Raw genomic sequence first — 22,029 nt, forward strand, 5'->3', positions numbered from 1 at the left:
ATTTTCATATAATTTATTATAATATTAATTTTAACATCATGCTTATAAAAATAGTATAAATATTTTACATTAGTTTTGATAAATGATATAAATATTTTATATCAATTTAGTAAAAATGATGTAAGACTTGCAACATTTTTTATAAGTGATGTAAATGAGCATCAATTCTGTAATTGAAACAAATATTTATTTTAAATGATACAAATTATTTGCATCAACAAAATGTAAATTATTTGTTTAAGTGATGCAAATTATTTTAACATCATTTAAACATGATACAAACAAATGAAATAAATGATGTAAAACCATCATTTTTTTGTAGTGAGAGTTTTTATATAAGATTGAATAAGAAGTGTTTGCTTGGCGCGTTTCCAAATGGGTTACTTGTTACCTTAACAAAGAGTCGCCAAAGTCAAGATAATTGAACATTTTATTTAATTGCAAACAAATTAGAATGAAAAAAATAATATAGTAAATGTTAATTTTTTGGTTTTAAACTCTTTTTTTTCACGTACATATAATCCGAATTTGTTTTCATTATTTTGTACATATTAACAGAATCTAACCATGAAGTAAAAAATATGATATTAGAAATAGGTAAGGAAATGTTTGCACAAAAAAAAAAAAATAGGTAAGGAAATAAGTAACATGAAGAGAATCCAATGCATGGCTAATTGGCCATTGAAGACTTTTCACCGAATAATAATACCAAAACTTCGAGACTCATAAGTGACACACAACTAAGTCGTCGATGACTATAAGCTTTAAGTCTCTCGCTAGACTGTCCACATACTTCTTCATCTTCTTTGTCTTTTAGCCTTTCTATATTATCCCCACCATATCTGTAAATTTCTTTACTGCCACCTCCCTAGCCTATATAAACGCATAAGCATGAGCGACACTAATAAGCAAAATAAGGTAATATTAAGAATTTAAGATGACATCTTCTATGGTCTCTTCCATGGTTCTCTTTCTCCTTATTCTTCTTGTGTTTCCGCATATGGATAAAGCCCTTGGCGCACAAGAGGAAGTCAAGAAACAAAGTGAGTCTTTTGGTCTTTTAGATGTTACGAGGTCATCAATTAGTATCATTTTGCGTTATTAGTTAGGTTTTTATTATTTGCAGTTGTGTTGGAACTAATCCGTATTTGAATAAACAAATGAGCACTAAAATGATCAAACATTGACTCATGTAATATATAATGTAATGCTTTTTAGGTGGTGCAGGTGCAGAAGAGATTTACCATCCTAGTGGTTTTGGCAGTGGGATTTTCCGCCGTATAATAAAATCATGTCCTCATATATTCCCCATTTGTCGTGGTGATATCCATATCCCAGATATCCATATACCTCCTCCGCCTCACATGCCTTTGAAAGGCCGCATTGATCCTGCCGATCAGCTCGTCCGTAAATGTCTAAAAGACCCCAAATGTCGCGCTTACTGTAAAAAAAACCCCAAGTATTGTCACGCCCTTATATGTAAAACATACCCCAAAGCCAAAATTTGTCGTCCTGGTCATGTCTGACATTTCCATAAATCTCCTCCGTTCCACAGGACTTTCAAAGGCACACAAGGACCTGGTCATTGACCTCACTCTAGCTTTGAATGCGTGTGTGTGCGTGCATGTTTAATTTCTTATATTGTGGTTTCATTTGGTTTGTGGTTTCTGTCCTTGTTTTATCTATGCATGTGTTTGTCATATTTTACAGTTTTTCCGAACCGCTCCGGCGTTGCTATAATAAATAAAACTTGTGTTTCCTTTTGTGTTCAAGACCCTCTTTACTTACGTTGGATCTTTTTTTTGATAAAGACTTACTTACGTTGGATCATTCAAACATTTCTCAACACTTTGGCAATAGAAATCCTCCATCTCAGACAAACACAATATTGAGAAAGAAGTTTACACTGTCATTTGTATTCCACCGATCGGATTTATTATAGAAACTGTGAAAAGAAAATATCGTAGAAATCAAGAATGAACAATGAAATAAAATTTCACCTTTTACCAAAAAAAAAACAATGAAATAAAATTAGGGAATATATCTATATATATAAAGTTATCTTTTCCTCTCGTTTTTGTGCAGCCACCTCAGCAAACTCCAAATTCATCTTAGAGCATGCCACATCATCTAATTCTTTCTTAATGCAACAATTAACAGCTTGTGGAATCAACTCGACAAGATTCAAGAACTCGACTCTGCGCTAAGAAGCTTCACAATCGGTTGGCTTCAGATCTTTGAAGTCACTACCTTGCTTTCCAAGTTTCCGTCTCTTGAGAGTTTGAGATTCATAAACTGTGCGAGTCTTGGAGATGAAGAAATGGTTTTGGGTGAAAACCCGAAACGTTTAGTTAAGAGAATTAGTCTCTAAAGACTGCGATTGATCGCTGAACCGGTTTGTAAATTTGATATACCAAAAGCAGTAATCTTCAAGTATTCTGGAATAGTTCCTTACTTTTTACTTATTGAGAGTTAACGAGCATGCAAATGCAAGAAGACTTAGATTTTGATTTGGAGACGACATATACTATTGGAACCGGAGAAATCCTTGCACATCTTGTAACGACATCTCTCTTATGCTAAGACTTTAACTGTCTGTTCATATTTCCTCCAGGTATATACAAAATCACTCTACATATCTAACATCTTACACACTCATGATCACTGATCAGACCTTTACTTACGTTTTTGTTTTTTTTTCGGGGGAGAAAGATGGTCCAAATTCCAAAATGTGGAGGATAAAGTTGCAACATCTGTTAAACAGTTGAAGACGAGTCTGCATCCATATGAGTTTGTAGGGATTAGGTACTTTAATAACTGTCCGGATTTGGAATCTCTCACGTTTTAAATGGTTCCTCCAAGACCAATTATGAAGGTAATAAATTAAGTTACTACAATATATAGATCTTGTTATTGTTAAAACACACAGTAAAGCAAGATGTCAAAAGAGTAATGATTGGGTTTAATGGATTGATTTAAAATGTGCAGACGCTTTTGTTACCGGTTGAGATTGACCCAAGTAAATATTGGCTATATCAAATTAGTCTATAGTGTTTGGAAAGGACGCTTAAAGTCGTTGAGGTGAAGGGTTTTGGTGGTGGCTGGTTGCATGGTTTTAAACTTCTTTTTTAACTTTTTTTAACGTATAATCCATTTTTGTTTTCATTATTTTGTACGGATTAACAGAATATAACCATGAAGTAAATATAGGATAGTAGAAATATGTAAGGAAGTAAGTAACCTGAAGAGAATCCAGTGCAATGCAGTACGAGACCCACAAACCAGACACATGCATGGCTAATTGGCCATTGAAGACTTTTCACCGAATAATAATACCAAAACTTGGAGACTCATAAGTGACACACAACTAAGTCGTCGATGACTATAAGCTTTAAGTCGCTCGCTAGACTGTCCACATACTTCTTCATCTTCTTTGTCTTTTAGCCTTTCTATATTATCCCCACCATATCTGTAAATTTCTTTACTGCCACCTCCCTAGCCTATATAAACGCATAAGCATGAGCGACACTAATAAGCAAAATAAGGTAATATTAAGAATTTAAGATGACATCTTCTATGGTCTCTTCCATGGTTCTCTTTCTCCTTATTCTTCTTGTGTTTCCGCATATGGATAAAGCCCTTGGCGCACAAGAGGAAGTCAAGAAACAAAGTGAGTCTTTTGGTCTTTTAGATGTTACGAGGTCATTACTCATTAATTAGTATTTTTTCCGTTATTAGTTAGGTTTTTATCATTTAGTTGTGTTTAATCCTCATTTTGGTTTGAGTTTTGAAATTTATCCGCATTTGGATAGACAAATGAGCACTAAAATGATCAAACAGTAACACTGTAAGATATAATGTAATGCTTTTTGGGTAGTGTAGGTGGAGAAGATACTTACCATCCTGATGGTTTTCCGAGATGTTCAAGCCCCATTTGTCATGGTCATATCCCACATTTCCATTTCCATACACCTTCTCCTCCTCCCCACAGGAAATTTAAAGGCACACACGGATGACGGACCTGGTCATTGACCTCAGTCTAGCTTCGAATATGTGTGTGGATTTCTTACATTGTGGTTTGCTTTGTAGTTTTTGTCCTTGTTTATCTATGCATGTGTTTGTCATATTTTACAGTTTTATCGAACCGCGCCGCTATAATAAATAAAATTTGTATTTCCTTTTGTGTTCAAGACCGCCTATCTATTTACGTTGGATCGTCATCGTTGAAACATTTCTCAACACTTGCCACTAGAAATCCATCTCAGACACGCTATCAACTTGACATTTTAATTGATTTGTATAAAAGTTATAAATCATATGTTATTCAATCATAGATTTTAAAAAGTCTCATGAAATCCACTGTTATTCAACTGATGATTTAAAAATATACTTTAAAATCCACTGTTATTCAAAACAGTTTGTGGATTTGGATTTTAATAAGTTTTATGGATTCTGGAGGATTTGAGAGGATTTGTTTAGTTAAAAATACAGAAATCCAAATCTCATGGTTTTAGGTGGGATTTGAAAGAATTTTACTGTAAATCATATCAACTTCCCTAAAATCTATCAAAATTCCAAATTTCCTAAATCTCATCAAATCCTCCAAAATTATTGTTTCAATACACCCCTCAGGACAAATGGATTTATCATGCGTCAGTCTTTTGCAGAGGAGGCACACCTTTAGGAGTTTTTTGTAGGTCAGTTCAACAGGCACTCTCTCTCCCGAGGCAAAATTTGCCACTCTACAGAACTGTAGAAAATCATCTGCTGGGATCCAGACTCTTGCTCTCACATACTCCACCGAAGAAGAGTTTTTGGCATGTAACTCCACTGATTCAATCTTTCCCATGTCTCCAATAATGCCTTCAACAGCTTTCTTCTTAAGGAGGTGAACCGGAAGACCCTTTATCCTAATTCAAAACAGGATGTTGTTTAGAAACTCTGGTCCCGGGTTTGGTTTCCATTGATGGAGTGATAAAATACACCCATTCACGAACCACGGGCCCCTATGAAGAACATGATGAAGATCCCCTTCCTTCTCAAAGAATAATTGGACCCTATCATCTCCCACTCCTCTGCCTCATATCCTGTCTTACAAACCCCAGATCGGGGGAAGCGCTTTCACCAGTCCTCCCACCTTATGCAATGTCGGATTCAAGCATCTGACTATAATACTCATGGAGTTCTCCTCGATAAGATCCTCATTCCCCAAATCAGGAATGTTGACAAATTCCCCTTCACCCAACAGATCCAGATCTCTTAGCTCATCCATGAGCGATAACTCTTTTTGCTTTCGCGGACAATTCATCTTCTCAAGACCCGATTCAACACCACTAAGCTCAGTAGAAGGAAAACCTTGTCGCTCGTACCAGATCTAGTATACACACTTAGAAGCAGCTAAATGACTAACAAATCACCAGCTGAATGAAACTAGGGTTGTAGCAGAGTAGATCTAACATTCGTCTCTCCGGAGCTCAAACCAAGGAACCCTAACCGCCACATAATTTTTTAGGATTGTTTTTGGATATGTATGTAATGCAGATTTATCACTATCAATCTCAATATTTTTTATTTTATTTTTTTGCTTGTCACTTACTTTTGTCTTTATATGCCTTAATTTTGTATATGTTTCATTCTTGATTTCTTTCTTCGAAATTTTCGTTTTATAGTTTCTATATATTATATATTGAATCTGATCGGTGAAATAGTTTTCTTTTTTGATGATATAAAGTAGAAATGACAGTGTAGTTAGAAATAATGAGAAATGGTGATAATAAATGGCAATGTAAATGTAATACTGAGAAAAAGTCAGTTCTAATTTTTATTTTCCCTTTTAGTATAATAGAAACTTTCTCAATATTTTGTTTGTTATTTATTTTCTTGTTATCATAAACTTTTAAGATGATAGTATATACTAGATAGTATATACATTGATATGTATCATATATTTAACATACCATTAGGGGATATCCCGTGCTTAAAGCACAGGTCAACATTTTAAAAAAAATTATAATATAATAATAAAATTATTGTCATATTTTTTAAAAAAATTAAAAATTGTTTTTTTAAGATATATTTATTTTTAGTTTTTCTATAAATTTATATATGTCTTTTTTAATATTAATTATTTTAGAATATTATAATATTTTAATTTTTGATGTATATTACAGTTTTATATTGTTTGTTTGTTGTAGTTGCATCAATAATTTGTGAAATATGAAGTAGTAATTTTAATAGTATTAAGATTGTGAGCAAATAAAATTTATTAATTTATCAACTATATAAATTTAGTTTTACCAACCCGCCAATGTGAAAATTAAAACAAATATTTTTTCTATAGATTGAGTAATACATCTTTTACATTCAAAAAAGAGTAATATATCTTCGTTTTTAAAAATTCAAATCACAACATATGCAGAAAAAATTCTGCATATTTTTTAATCATAAGTATTATATGAAAATGCCAAACAATTTGTAAATAAAATAAAAGAAATATGATAGGAGAATCATAATTTGAAATCTTAATACAATCTTCGAAATCTAGTTATTAAAAATAATTTTATTGTCTACATGGATATAAAATCTTAGTTTTTAAAATTCTGATCAGAACCTTACATTAAGGGATCCACTGTGATGGACAGATTGCATTGGAATACAGAAAAGGTCAGGGGAGAGTTAGGGAGGAAAGGGAAGGAAGGTGCCTCTAAACAGGAATGGAGACCTAAGGAGAGAGTTGTTGATAATCCAAAGAGGGGATCAGGAGATAATTTGGAAGTAGCTACAGTGACTATCACCCCCAAAACATGAAGGCAAAGCGGGAGTGGGGAGCGTCAAGCAAAAAAGGCAAGAACAGACCCAACTGAGCAGGAAGGTCGTACCCCATCGGTTTTTAAAAGACTGGGAAGCAGTGGTGAAAAGTCCAATAGTGGGGAAAGGGAAGGAAGTAAAATTTCGGAAATTCGTATGGAGATGGGTGAAAATAAGCAGCCTCCATCCGTTTAGGGTCAAGCTCAACTCCATCCGTTTCAAAATCTCAAGAGATTTCAGTCCCAACGAATCATTCTGTGCAAGAGGTTGGTCATGGTTCGTACCATTCTGCTTATTCGGTAGCAGCACACCATAGGAACTCTTCAGATCATTTATCTGATGGTGCCAGTGGTTCTTTGATGAAAGAAGGGTTGATGGTTAATTCCAACCCTTCGAAGTCATCATGAGAATATTAAGATGGAACTGTCATGGGGTGGGGAATACCCCTACAGTTCGACATCTTAGGGAGATATGTGGTCAATATCTCCCAGAAGTTATATTCCTCTTCGAGACCAAAAATAGGAGAAGTTATCTGGAAAATGTAGTTGGTCATTTGGGTTACGTTGATTTACACACGGTGGAACCAGAAGGGAAGAGTGGAGGATTGGCAATCATGTGGAGAGATTCAGTGGAGATTAAAGTCCTACATTCAGACAAGAGGATCATAGACACTCAAGTAAGGTGGCAGGATAAAAGGTTCTATGGAGATCCAGTCAGAGGGGCTAGAGGAGGAGTTTGGGAAAGACTCACCAGGATTGGTATAGAGAGGAAAGGGCCATGGATGCTAATTGGGGATTTTAATGAATTGGTGGATCCATCGGAAAAGTTAGGGGGACGTGAGAGAGAGGTAGCAACATGCTCTGAGTTTAAACAGATGTTGCAGGCGTGTGGCCTTTGGAGATAAAACATAAAGGGTATCAATTCTCCTGGTTTGGGAACAAGAATGATGAGCTGGTTTAGTGTAGGCTTGACATGGCAGTTGCAAACCAAGAGTGGTCTGAGCTTTTTCCCCAAGGTCAAGCTAACTACCTCCAAAAGGTTAGCACGGATCACAGTCCTCTCCTAAACTCGTTGATGGGAGAAAACTGGAAAAAATGGGCTGAGTTCAAATACGATAAGCGATGGATCCAACGGGAAGGTTTTGTTAACCTTGTCAATCAGTTCTGGTCCTTAGAGGCTATGAGACAGGAGGTTCAGTAGTGGCAAAGATTGGTTTGTGCCGAAAAGAGATCTCAAAATGGAAGAGACATTCAAAGCCTAATTCTGCCCTACGAATCCAAGACCTCCATTATCAGATTGACAATCTGACTTAGTAGATGAAATGAGACGCCTCAAAAGGGAAATGAATAAAGAGTATATGCAAGAAGAAACCTTTTGGCATCAGAAGAGTAGATCCACATGGTTAAACAATGGTGACAAGAACACCAAGTTCTTTCATGCAGCAACAAAAAACAGAAGGGCTCAAAACCGTATCCAAGTTCTAATGGACGATAATGGAAAGGAATGGTTTGCGGATGCAGACTTTGGTAGAGTAGCTGAAAAGTATTTCCAGAAGCTCTTTACCTATGAGGAAGTAGGCCACAGACTAAGAATTCTGCCTGAGATAATGCCTCATGTTACCAGTGAGATGAATGACATACTTCTAGCTCCTGTATCGGCAGAAGAGGTCAGAGCAGCGGTGTTTGATATCAACCCGAGTAAGTGTCCAGGTCCATATGGTATGACAGGCTATTTTTTTCAGCAGTTCTGGGAGTGCATAAGGAATGATATCATTACAATGGTGAAGAGCTTTTTTGACAATGGGAAATTGGAGCTGAATCTTAATAAGACTAATATATGTCTGATTCCAAATAAGATGAAGGGAGTGACACTAGAAGAGTTCAGACCAATCAGTCTGTGTAATGTTGCTTACAAGATCATAAGCAAGCTTTTGGCAAAACGTTTGAAACGGTGGCTCCCCGATATTATTTCAGAAACCCAGGCAGCAGTTGTTAAAGGAAGGCTCATTACGGACAAAATTTTGGTAGCTCATGAACTGTTGCATGAATTAAGCTCAAACAATAAAACTGCTGAGGAGTTCATAGCTATCAAGACCGGCATTTCTAAAGCGTACGACATAGTAGAATGGACCTTCCTTGAGGATGCGATGAGAACTTTGGGCTTCGCTGAACATTGGATAAGAATGTTGATGGAGTGTGTCAGCAGTGTGCAGTACCAGGTACTTATCAATGGCACTCCCTATGGGGATATCAAGCCATCAAGAGGGTTGAGACAAGGAGATCCACTTTCTTCTTATCTCTTTGTTATCTGCACAGAATTGTTGGTTAAGATGTTCCAGAAGGCTGAGAGTGATGGAAGAATTGGACCAAGTCGTGAGCATAATTGATGAATATAGTATACCATCTGGTCAGCGAGTCAATTATCAGAAATCAAGTGTGTACTTTGGAAAACTCATTTCTCTGGAGGCGTGTGAATGTATAAAACAGAGATTGGGGATCAGTCAAGAAGGTGGGGAAAGAATTTATCTGGGTTTGCCAAAATCTTTCAAGGGTTCTAAAGTGAGTGGATGGCAATCCAAATTTCTATCCCGGGAGGAAAGGAGGTACTCTTAAAAGCAGTAGCAATGGCTTTACCCACCCACACGATGTCATGTTTTAAGCTCCCTATTTCAGTTTGTCAACAGTTGGTTTCTGTAATGTCTGAGTTTTGGTGGCGAAATAACCAAAAATCTAAAGGCATGCACTGGTGTTCATGGGACGCTCTGTGTAAACCAAATTCAGTAGGGGGGTTGGGCTTTAGGGACATAGAAGCTTTTAATTTAGCCTTTTTGGGGAAGCAACTGTGGCGAATGGTTACTCACCAGAACTCCTTACTTGTGAGGGTGTATAAAAGTTGATATTTTCGCAAAACAGACCCCCTGAACGCTCCTTTGGGAACAAGACCCTCCTTTGCTTAGCGAAGCATTCATGTCGTCCAGGATCTAGTTAAACAAGGAGCAAGAGATGTGATTGGGAATGGTTAGGATGTTAATATTTGGCAACACCAGTGATTATCGGTCAAGCCAGCTAGAACTTTAAAAATGGTGAGAATGATCCCACCCTATCTTCACAGATCAGTGTCCTCTCTTAAAACAGTAAAAGATCTCCTTGATCCAAGTGGGAGGGAGTGGAATAGAGACTTGGTGGCTCTAATATGCGATGAAGAGGATCAAAGAGCAGTCGAGGCGATTAGGCCCGGAGGTGGCAACACAAGAGATGCCTATGCATGGGAATATACGAGATCTGGTCATTATAGTGTCAAGTTCGGATATTGGGTCCAAACAAACGTGTTAAACTAGAAAAGACAACCTCAGTGGGTGAGCCATCCAAGTTTGGATGTGATATACCAACATATTTGGAAGTTGGATGTACCTCCTAATGTAGTGGATGTAGACATTGTAAGAACCCCATTGGTAAATGCTTAAGTTGATGTTGAGAAAAAAAGAAAAAAAAATCTGCATTACATGTGTACGCAACCAAAAAAGTCATTTTTTGGTTAAATTACCATATTTGTAGTCGAAATGATTCAACAAAAGCATCATAATATTAAAAAGCTTAACTTAAAAAAAAAAAAAAAAACACACACACATTACCGTCAATTTAAAATCTTAACTCATAAAGCGAAACCACACACACACATTACCGTCCTTTTGAAGCTGTTTTGGTTATCAGAAGAAGAAAAGAAAAAAAAAATCGAAACTTTAACTCTCAGATTGAAATCGAAAGCACGGATCTTTCTTCAAATCTGCAGGAACCCATTCATGATTTCGAAGATCTGTTTATCAAATCTAAGGTATAAAATCTAAAGTTTTTGATCGCAATTTGTGATTTTGATTTTCCAAATCAGAAGCTTCAACGAGTTGAGTTATATATGCTGTGTTTGCAGATCTGGGTTTGGTTTGTTAATTTGAACAAAACCCAACAACCATGTGCGATCAAAGACCAATTTTTCTAAGGTCTCTCGTGCTGTTGGGTTTCTTCCTCTTCTCTGCAATTGGAGAAGAATGCTCCAATACGAGCTCATTGGTTGGGCACGAGTCTGAGTTCAAGATGTTACAGCACCAGCTTCGTCGGGACGTAGGCGTTGTCCCGGACGTGCGCATAGGCCTGTACTAGAAAGAATGGAGCTTTACGTGCGTAATGATATGGCGGAATGCCAGAGGATGGAGGCACATGATGGAGCCAAGATGTTACAGAATATTTCAGGGGATGTGCAGGTTCTTGTACACGATCCTCGAAGAGTTGCAGAGCCTATGATCAAGACTTCTCAGTAGTAGTGGGTTGTTTATTTGTCCCATTTAATGATGTTGTTCTCTGTTTGGTTGATTTTCCAAATAATTTGAACTTCTTGGAAACAATGAGGACTTGGTCATCTATGTGAACCATAGATAATAAAGAATTATTGAGTAATATTAAGATTTTATATACATCTTCGTTTTTATATATCTTTAATACAATTCTTCTATGATTTTCGAAATTAAAATTTCTATGATTTTCAAAAAACTCATCATGGCTCATACTTCGAAGGGACCTAGACGAAAATCATCAATTTTTGATCAATTTACCCGATTTGTGTTTACAATCAAACGAACATTGAGTCACTAAAACTATACGCTTGTGGAAACAACTCGACAAGATTCAAGAACTCGACTCTGCGCTAATAAGCTTCACAATCGGTTGGCTTCAGATCTCTGAAGTCACTACCTTGCTTTCCAAGTTTCCGTCTCTTGAGAGTTTGAGATTCATAAACTGTGCGAGTCTTGGAGATGAAGAAATGGTTTTGGGTGAAAACCCAAAACGTTTAGTTAAGAGAATTAGTCTCTAAAGACTGCGATTGATCGCTGAGCCGGTTTGTAAATTTGATATACCAAAAGCAGTAATCTTCAAGTATTCTGGAATAGTTCCTTACTTTTTACTTATTGAGAGTTAACGAGCATGCAGATGCAAGAAGACTTAGATTTTGATTTGGAGACGACATATACTATTGGAACCGGAGAAATCCTTGCACATCTTGTAACGACATCTCTCTTATGCTAAGACTTTAACTGTCTGTTCATATTTCCTCCAGGTATATACAAAATCACTCTACATATCTAACATCTTACACACTCATGATCACTGATCAGACCTTTACTTACGTTTTTGTTTTTTTTTCGGGGGAGAAAGATGGTCCAAATTCCAAAATGTGGAGGATAAAGTTGCAACATCTGGTGTTAAACAGTTGAAGACGAGTCTGCATCCATATGAGTTTGTAGGGATTAGGTACTTTAATAACTGTCCGGATTTGGAATCTCTCAAGTTTTAAATGGTTCCTCCAAGACCAATTATGAAGGTAATAAATTAAGTTACTACAATATATAGATCTTGTTATTGTTAAAACACACAGTAAATCAAGATGTCAAAAGAGTAATGATTGGGTTTAATGGATTGATTTAAAATGTGCAGACGCTTTTGTTACCGGTTGAGATTGACCCAAGTAAATATTGGCTATATCAAATTAGTCTATAGTGTTTGGAAAGGACGCTTAAAGTCGTTGAGGTGAAGGGTTTTGGTGGTGGCTGGTTGCATGGTTTTAAACTTCTTTTTTAACTTTTTTTAACGTATAATCCATTTTTGTTTTCATTATTTTGTACGGATTAACAGAATATAACCATGAAGTAAATATAGGATAGTAGAAATATGTAAGGAAGTAAGTAACCTGAAGAGAATCCAGTGCAATGCAGTACGAGACCCACAAACCAGACACATGCATGGCTAATTGGCCATTGAAGACTTTTCACCGAATAATAATACCAAAACTTGGAGACTCATAAGTGACACACAACTAAGTCGTCGATGACTATAAGCTTTAAGTCGCTCGCTAGACTGTCCACATACTTCTTCATCTTCTTTGTCTTTTAGCCTTTCTATATTATCCCCACCATATCTGTAAATTTCTTTACTGCCACCTCCCTAGCCTATATAAACGCATAAGCATGAGCGACACTAATAAGCAAAATAAGGTAATATTAAGAATTTAAGATGACATCTTCTATGGTCTCTTCCATGGTTCTCTTTCTCCTTATTCTTCTTGTGTTTCCGCATATGGATAAAGCCCTTGGCGCACAAGAGGAAGTCAAGAAACAAAGTGAGTCTTTTGGTCTTTTAGATGTTACGAGGTCATCAATTAGTATCATTTTGCGTTATTAGTTAGGTTTTTATTATTTGCAGTTGTGTTGGAACTAATCCGTATTTGAATAAACAAATGAGCACTAAAGTGATCAAACATTGACTCATGTAATATATAATGTAATGCTTTTTAGGTGGTGCAGGTGCAGAAGAGATTTACCATCCTAGTGGTTTTGGCAGTGGGATTTTCCGCCGTATAATAAAATCATGTCCTCATATATTCCCCATTTGTCGTGGTGATATCCATATCCCAGATATCCATATACCTCCTCCGCCTCACATGCCTTTGAAAGGCCGCATTGATCCTGCCGATCAGCTCGTCCGTAAATGTCTAAAAGACCCCAAATGTCGCGCTTACTGTAAAAAAAACCCCAAGTATTGTCACGCCCTTATATGTAAAACATACCCCAAAGCCAAAATTTGTCGTCCTGGTCATGTCTGACATTTCCATAAATCTCCTCCGTTCCACAGGACTTTCAAAGGCACACAAGGACCTGGTCATTGACCTCACTCTAGCTTTGAATGCGTGTGTGTGCGTGCATGTTTAATTTCTTATATTGTGGTTTCATTTGGTTTGTGGTTTCTGTCCTTGTTTTATCTATGCATGTGTTTGTCATATTTTACAGTTTTTCCGAACCGCTCCGGCGTTGCTATAATAAATAAAACTTGTGTTTCCTTTTGTGTTCAAGACCCTCTTTACTTACGTTGGATCTTTTTTTTGATAAAGACTTACTTACGTTGGATCATTCAAACATTTCTCAACACTTTGGCAATAGAAATCCTCCATCTCAGACAAACACAATATTGAGAAAGAAGTTTACACTGTCATTTGTATTCCACCGATCGGATTTATTATAGAAACTGTGAAAAGAAAATATCGTAGAAATCAAGAATGAACAATGAAATAAAATTTCACCTTTTACCAAAAAAAAAAAAATGAAATAAAATTAGGGAATATATCTATATATATAAAGTTACCTTTTCCTCTCCTCTTGTGCAGCCACCTCAGCAAACTCCAAATTCATCTTAGAGCATGCCACATCATCTAATTCTTTCTTAATGCAACAATTAACAGCTAGAAATTAACCAAGCGACATCTTGCAAAAAAAATAAAAAAAAAATAAATCCGCTAAGCATATGAAACGTTAGCCTCAAAACCCATTGTCTCCCCACATGGCCATGATCTCCGTTTCAAGCTTCTCTCATCTCCTGTGGCTTCCTGGTTTCTCAATTTAAATCCCACCAGATAATTACGACTTCACTAATCTCACCTTTAGTTATAACTTCTACGTGCAATTTTTCTACGCTGGAAGACCACATGTAAAAAGATATGGCCTTTCTTCTTCTTGCTTCCTCTTCAGTTTATGGGCTTTTTAAATTCACGTCCTATTTTCTCATGCTTACTGTTTTGTTGTCTCTCTAGCTCATGGAGAAGCATTGGGTTGGAGGTTGATCAACAATCTTAATTAATGTTTTCTGGATTTCAGTGTCTCTCTTAGGTGTTGGAGAAGTTTTGGTTTTTGGATGATATGATGATGTTCAGACGCCGAATTCTCAAGCACACAAGAGTTCGTGGTAAGATCTTTTTTAAAAAAAAATTAGGGATCTTTCTTGTTATTGCATAAATCTAAGTCATACACCATAATTCTCACTGACTTCGTCTAATTGCATGAGAATAAGTATAAAGATAAAAACAAAAAGTGTCGTCATATATTTTCTATAATGATATATAGAACTTTCTCAGCAGCACTAAAGCTCAAAGCCCTCAAGCCTCAACTGAAAGCAAGGTTCAAAGACTTAGTTTACCAATACGGGACAAACAATTTCAACGAGAGTTTATTGGTTCAATCAGCCACACTTGCTTATTTTAATCAGTTTAGGTGATTTATCATGATCCTATTATTTGTCTGCTTTTATTTTCTGAAACGGTTAACGTTTCATTTTTCTTCTAACACTGTTCCACGTTAAAGGTTATCAATCAACTGGTAGTTGAGACTTGAGAGACGTCTTTACTCTAGATGCACACAGAAGATGACAATAGCCATAACGTAATTAGCTTTGGTTTCATGGTTCGTTTCGTCTGAACTCTGAATATATATATGTTTAAAAGAGCACACTTTATTTTTATTTTTGAAACTTAATACAAGCTAAAAACATAGCAGTTCCAAAGTCTTTCTCGCGAAAAAAAGTTTAGTTAGACCATTTTCTTATGCATGTAACATATGCTGCTTCAGGGGATAACAAGATTTCAAAGCCTTTAATCAACTACACGAGACTTTGTTGTCAATGGGTTAATACATACTCAGAAAACGCACATGAAACGTGAAGGTAATAACAGATTTGCAGGTTTACATTAGTTTTTATTTGGTTAGATTAAGAAGAAAGCAAGTAAAAACATCTTATATTAAAAGTTAGTTCTCTGGTAATGCAGGCACAATTTCTGCATTCTTAAGTTGTCAATAAAGTAAAATAAAGAACAGAGAATACTTTATAGCCTGGAGATTATCTATAAAAATACATGAATTATACTCTATGGCCAAGAATCTGAAAGATTAACATGAAAGCGATAAAGCAAATACATCATGCAACCATACGATCGTACCGACGCAACACAAATTTATCATATTTTAACTATAAAAATCTAAATAATTCTTATCAACATAATTAATAAATATATGTAAATAACAACTTCTTAACTGAAGAAAACAAATATAAATGAAGTTCCATACCAGTTCCTTAGTGTTGTAAACATGGTAATGTTCTAATATTTTTATCTTACAAAGTTAACAAATGCACTTCATATTGTAGGCAAAAAAAAATATTAGTATATTGAAAATATGGTTTGTATTACAAAAATAAACATGAAAAAAAAAATCAATATTTTCATTCTGTTGGATACTATCCATAAACATAATTATAAGATATGGTTTACAATTTTTATTTCTAAAACCTGATGAAAAATATTCTAAAAACAATGAAAATGCACCCCAAAAAATATTTAATTATAAAATAAAAGAATGTGATGCCAAAAGTATTGAAAATATAATTAGTTTGCATTAGAAGTAGCAATAAATTTGGAAAGGCAATAAAGATTGTAGAAAACTACTTACACAAAAATAAATGATAGCAAACAATAGTCATATAATTATTATGTTCGGTTTAAATTGGTTAATAGATAAATTAATTTGGTTGAAATAGAAAACAAAAAGGAGGCCATAATTATGTCCCATATAAATTACTATGTTAATTATATGGTGTAATTGTATCATATATATATAATATCCATTCATCCCTTAAAATATATTTCATTTTAAACAAAAAAAATAACACCAATCCCGCGCTACTTTGAATATCTATATATATAAAGTTCAGTTTCCTAACTTCTGATGTTGCCACCTCAGCAAATCCCTCTTTTTAATAAGTCCATATTTTCGAAATAAGTCCATATTTTTGACATTACCAACTAAGCAGTTATTATTTATTTCTATCACATTTCTGTAAAAGCTCAATTCATTTTCCCAATTTTGCGACATTATCCACTAAGCCATGTTTTTTTGGCCCGCGGAATAAAACCTCTTTCCACGATACTCCACAGCGCTGTCGTCTGTTGTGGACCTGAAGCGTCCCTGCCCTTCTCATTCTTTCATCCTGGTTCACCTAATGGTTATTTTTGAAATAAATGTTCTCCACTCCTCAACACCCTTTCGCTGTCTTCTCTCTCTTCCATCTCCATTGTAACGTTTTTCTCTATTACTGTAATTCATCTCGTTCAATGCTCGCTCTTTCAATTCAAGACCCACTACTCTATCTTTAATTGGTGTAAGTCCTATATAATGTCTTCTTCTCCAATTTCATGTTTCATATATTTTTCTTCGTCTCTTTAATTTCTCCTCACTAACATGGATTCCCCGGCCGTTTCATTCAAAAATCTCAAAGTTGGATGCCTTCACCAGCAGATCGTCGAAAGAATGCTTCGTCACTGGCCTGATCGCAATGTCAAAAAAGGAGGCCAACTCATGGGCGTCGACTTCCTACTCATTGATGAGAAGATTGTTTCCATCTTAACTAGACTTTTCATTTATTCGTTTTTTATAACTCTATCTAATTTGAAGTTTTTCTCTAGAGTTGTGTCATCCAAGGGTCGATCAATGTGACCCACCTTTCAAACTTCGAAAACTCGCTACGTGATGGGGCAATATATATTGTGTCCGACATTGAATTCGCAAGAAGCAACTCCCCTTTTAAGCTAATAGATTCCCCCTTTTCAATACGCTTCACACCAACCACTGGCAGCACTTCACAAATCAATCACCAAAGACAAAGAAGCAAAGAGATGAACACACCTTTAATAAACTAAAGAGATTCAAAAATAGGAATGCCACAATCTGATAACCGTAACACTAAATTATATGAAAAAGAAAACCGAGCCAACAAAAAAACAACCCGGACTTTATAAAATTACAGCAAGATAAACAAGAAAATTAATTTTTCCCAAAACACAACTCACATCGAATCGAAAAAATCACTCAGAGGACAAACAGAAAAAAAAAATTACAACTAAGAACACAAAAACAACTCACAACTTAATTAGGAAATCTAAGGAACCCATCACATTTTCATATAAACAAATCTGCAACCCAATTCACATATACCTTTAACGAAATCAACAAGGGGATAACCAAATATCCCCCTACAGATGCGAAGCGAGTGGGAATCAACCAAATACGCAAACCCCAATAAAAAAATGAATATTCAAGGGAAAACGATTACGAAAGAGATGACTAAAAAAATGATTACGAGCATCAAAAAAATAAGTTCAATACTCATATTGTCCTCTAGATCGCAAACATTGCTCTTCTCCTATCCGTTCACGAGGACATCGAATTTTGAAAAAGAACAAATCCATTCCAACCTCAATAACATACAAATAATAATCCAATAGACCAACACATTATAAGCCTTACAGAGAAATTGGGCCCGACTGAAACAAAGAAAAATAGCCCAAAAAAAGAAATGTAAGTTATTGATTTTATTTTTTTTCTTAATAAAATCCACAACCTTTTTCACTCTAAACACTAAAACATTGACAAAAAAAAAACTACTCCAACAGTTTACAAAATACATATGAAAATATTATATAACAATCTAACCACAAAATGACAAATAATAATAAATTAATAACAACTAACAACTACAGCCAAACAACAACTTCAACTACACAATATTAACTTCTAATTATAATTTTTTTAAAAAGCATTAAAAACATACAAGATGATCTCAATTTTTTTAAAAATAAACAGCAACCTAAATTATACTTAATGCAAAACCTATTTTTATAAAAAATAACCAACAAAACAACATAAGCAACCAAAATCAAATAAAAAACAAACGTAAAGATGAATTTACGTAACCAAAAAAATAATATACATAACAAAACCTAGAATACACCTTAATCTAATTACCGCACATAGCGTGGGTCAATTACTAGTACTCGTATATAAAAGAGTTGTAAAAAAAAGGAGAAGTAAAGAAAATTTAAAAAAGATTTTTTTTTTGTAGAGATTAATAGTGATAAATTTGCAGTACATGTGTACGTAACGAAAAAAGCTTTATTTTGGTTAAATGACCATATTTGTAGTCGAAATGGTTCTCAACAAAAGCATCATAATATATAAAAAGAAAAAGTTTACTTAAAAAACCACATTAGTCAATTTAAAATCTCAACCCATAAAGCGAAAACCACATTCGCGAGATCCTTAAAGCTGTTTTGGTTACCAGAAGAAAGAAAAAAAAAAATCGAAACTTTAACCTCAGATTGAAATCGAAAGCACGGATCTTTCTTCAAATCTGCAGGAACCCATTCATGATTTGGAAGATCTGTTTATCAAATCTAAGGTATGAAATCTAAAGTTTTTGATCGCAATTTGTGATTTTGATTTTCCAGATCAGAAGCTTCAACGAGTTGAGTTATATATGCTGTGTTTGCAGATCTGGGTTTAGTTTGTTAATTTGAACAAAACCCAACAACCATGTGCGATCAAAGACCAATTTTTCTAAGGTCTCTCGTGCTGTTGGGTTTCTTCCTCTTCTCTGCAATTGGAGAAGAATGCTCCAATACGAGCTCATTGGTTGGGCACGAGTCTGAGATCAAGATGTTACAGCACCAGCTTCGTGGGGTTTTCACTGTTGTTGATGATTGTTCGTTTAGGGTTTCTCGTTTCGATATGCTCTCTGGTTCTGATGTTCATTGGTGGGGTGCAAGGAGTGCTGGTTTCGAGAATATGACTAATGACGGCTTCGTTATCTCTGATCAGAAGCTTAATCAAACATTCAAAAACTCGTCTTTTATCGTTAAGTTGTTTGGTAATGTTACTTGGGATAAGTTAGGAGTGGTTTCGGTTTGGGATTTACCTACTGCTTCTGATTTTGGTCATGTTCTGCTCTCTAATGGGACTGAGTCAGATACTACTTCTTCAAAAGCTGAACCACCTCCTTCAGAGAGCAAAGATGTTGCTCAGGGGAAATCGAATAACAGCAGCGAGCCCTTTAAGGCTCCTACCATGTTTGATAATTGTAAGAAGCTTTCTGATAAGTATAGGCTTAGGTGGAGTTTGAATGCAGAGAAAGGTTATGTTGATATTGGTCTTGAGGCTACAACTGGTTTACTGAACTACATGGCGTTTGGTTGGGCTAAGCCGAACTCTACATCGAACCTGATGTTGGATGCTGATGTTGTGGTTACTGGGATTAGAGAGGATGGCTTCCCTTTTGCTGATGATTTTTATATCACGGAGTCTAGTGTTTGCTCTGTGAAGGAAGGTACAGCTTCTGGGGTTTGTCCTGACACTGTGTATGAAGGGTCAGATTCAGTTGGTTCTTCGGTGAACAACACAAAACTTGTTTACGGACATAGGATAGATGGAGTTTCGTTTGTTAGGTATAGGAGACCGTTGAATGATAGCGATAATAAGTTTGATTTTCCTGTGAATTCAACTAGGAACCTTACGGTTATTTGGGCACTTGGGGTGATAAAACCACCAGATGTTATTAATCCTTACTATCTCCCAGTGAACCACGGCGGTGTGGAATCAGAAAACTTTGGGCATTTCTCGCTTAATCTTTCGGATCATGTGGATGAATGTTTGGGACCATTGGATGCAGACAACAAGTATGATCAAGATGTGATCATTGCTGATGCCAATGCACCTCTTATTGTCACAGCTGGACCATCTGTGCATTATCCGAATCCTCCAAATCCTTCCAAGGTTCTGTATATCAACAAGAAAGAAGCGCCTGTGTTGAAAGTGGAAAGAGGGGTTCCTGTGAAGTTTTCAATAGAAGCAGGACACGACGTTTCTTTCTACATAACTTCAGATTTTCTTGGTGGGAATGCTTCTTTAAGGAACAGAACTGAGACAATCTATGCTGGTGGGCAAGAAACTCATGGAGTACTGGCGAGTCCGTCGGAGCTGGTTTGGGCTCCTAATAGAAATACACCTGACGAACTCTATTACCACTCGATTTTTCAAGAGAAAATGGGGTGGAAGGTTCAGGTTGTTGACGGGGGACTTTCTGATATGTACAACAACAGTGTTAATCTAGATGATCAGCAAGTTAAGTTCTTTTGGACTATAGTAGGGGATTCGATATCTATTGCAGCTCGCGGTGAGAAGAAAAGTGGGTATCTTGCAATTGGTTTCGGTAGCGAAATGGCAAACAGCTATGCTTATGTTGGCTGGTTTGATAGAAACGGAACAGGGCATGTAAATACTTACTGGATTGATGGAGCATCCGCTTCCTCAGTGCATCCTACAACTGAAAATATGACATACGTGAGATGCAAATCCGAAGAAGGAATCATCACACTGGAGTTTACACGTCCCTTAAAACCATCATGCAGTCATCGAGATAGACCAGAATGTAAGAATATGATCGATCCCACAACTCCTCTGAAAGTGATATGGGCAATGGGTGCTAAATGGACAGATGGTCAGTTGACCGAGAGAAACATGCACTCGGTTACAAGTCAGAGACCTGTCCGTGTTATGTTAACACGTGGATCAGCAGAAGCGGATCAAGATCTAAGACCAGTCCTAGGGGTTCATGGATTCATGATGTTCCTTGCTTGGGGAATCCTACTTCCCGGAGGGATATTATCCGCTAGATACTTGAAACACATCAAAGGTGATGGCTGGTTCAAGATACATATGTACCTTCAATGTTCTGGACTAGCCATTGTCTTCCTCGGCCTCCTCTTTGCAGTAGCTGAGCTTAACGGGTTTAGCTTCAGTTCAACGCACGTCAAGTTTGGTTTCACAGCCATAGTTTTAGCTTGCGCACAGCCCGTGAACGCTTGGCTAAGGCCTGCGAAACCTGCTCAAGAAGAACTAATCTCTTCGAAACGGTTAATATGGGAGTATTCTCATTCGATCGTCGGTCAATCAGCTGTTGTAGTTGGAGTTGTTGCGCTTTTCACTGGAATGAAACATCTGGGAGAAAGGAATGGAGCGGAGAACATAGACGGGCTAAACTTGGCTCTTGGTCTATGGGTCTTCCTTTGTGTGGTTACTGTTGCGTATTTGGAGTACAGGGAACGAGGAAGGATAAGAGCGAGGAATCTGAGTAGAGGGAATTGGGTATTGGGGAATGTTGAAGAAGATGATTCGATTGATCTAATAGACTCAAGAGGTGGTTTCAGAGATAAAGATGATGATGATAGAAATGGAGGGAGGATGGAGATTCAGTTAGAGCCGTTGAAATAATAGTAACTACTTTTTTTTTTTCAGATTCTTTTTTGTTTTATCTTTTTACATTACCGAACAAGTAAAAAAAAAAAAGAAGCAAGAGGAGTTTTTTTTGTCTTTTACTTATAAATGCAACGGTCGATATATTGTATCTATGCATCAGAATTGTATACCTTTGAGCAGATTTGAGTCATATATATACTACAGAAATCAGTTTTGAGTATTTTCTTGGCTCGAGCCTTTCACTCTTTAGTGTTCAGCTTCGGTTTGTT

At 36.1% G+C, this 22,029-nt stretch overlaps 3 protein-coding genes and 2 long non-coding RNA genes across 7 annotated transcripts; all 5 read left to right on the forward strand.

Moving 5' to 3' along the window:
• On the forward strand, window positions 889–1,772 carry LOC104726010. 2 transcript variants are annotated; one of them, XM_019233183.1, is made up of 2 exons: window positions 889–1,043; window positions 1,228–1,772. In XM_019233183.1, exons 1-2 carry the CDS (start codon window positions 938–940, stop codon window positions 1,524–1,526), a joined length of 405 nt encoding a protein of 134 aa, XP_019088728.1. In that variant the 5' UTR covers window positions 889–937; the 3' UTR covers window positions 1,527–1,772. The 2 variants fall into 2 exon arrangements, with proteins under 2 accessions (XP_019088728.1, XP_019088727.1); XM_019233182.1 differs by having other exon boundaries at window positions 890–1,043; window positions 1,219–1,772.
• LOC104726009 lies at window positions 3,516–4,190 on the forward strand. The gene is made up of 2 exons (XR_757997.2): window positions 3,516–3,670; window positions 3,883–4,190. It is a non-coding gene; the product is annotated as an uncharacterized LOC104726009 (long non-coding RNA).
• LOC104726008 lies at window positions 10,417–11,272 on the forward strand. Its single transcript, XR_757996.1, has 2 exons — window positions 10,417–10,638; window positions 10,732–11,272. It is a non-coding gene; the product is annotated as an uncharacterized LOC104726008 (long non-coding RNA).
• LOC104726007 lies at window positions 12,818–13,701 on the forward strand. Of its 2 annotated transcripts, none has more exons than XM_019233185.1 (2): window positions 12,818–12,972; window positions 13,157–13,701. In XM_019233185.1, the coding sequence occupies exons 1-2, from the start codon at window positions 12,867–12,869 to the stop codon at window positions 13,453–13,455; spliced, it is 405 nt and encodes a 134-aa protein (XP_019088730.1). In that variant the 5' UTR covers window positions 12,818–12,866; the 3' UTR covers window positions 13,456–13,701. The 2 variants fall into 2 exon arrangements, with proteins under 2 accessions (XP_019088730.1, XP_019088729.1); XM_019233184.1 differs by having other exon boundaries at window positions 12,819–12,972; window positions 13,148–13,701.
• Window positions 18,705–21,980, forward strand: LOC104726011 (cytochrome b561, DM13 and DOMON domain-containing protein At5g54830-like). The gene is made up of 2 exons (XM_010444761.2): window positions 18,705–18,908; window positions 19,002–21,980. The coding sequence occupies exon 2, from the start codon at window positions 19,043–19,045 to the stop codon at window positions 21,773–21,775; it is 2,733 nt and encodes a 910-aa protein (XP_010443063.1). The 5' UTR covers window positions 18,705–18,908; window positions 19,002–19,042; the 3' UTR covers window positions 21,776–21,980.

Source organism: Camelina sativa, chromosome 11 (genome assembly GCF_000633955.1).
Source record: "Camelina sativa cultivar DH55 chromosome 11, Cs, whole genome shotgun sequence".
In the NCBI taxonomy this organism is placed as follows: Eukaryota; Viridiplantae; Streptophyta; class Magnoliopsida; order Brassicales; family Brassicaceae; genus Camelina; species Camelina sativa.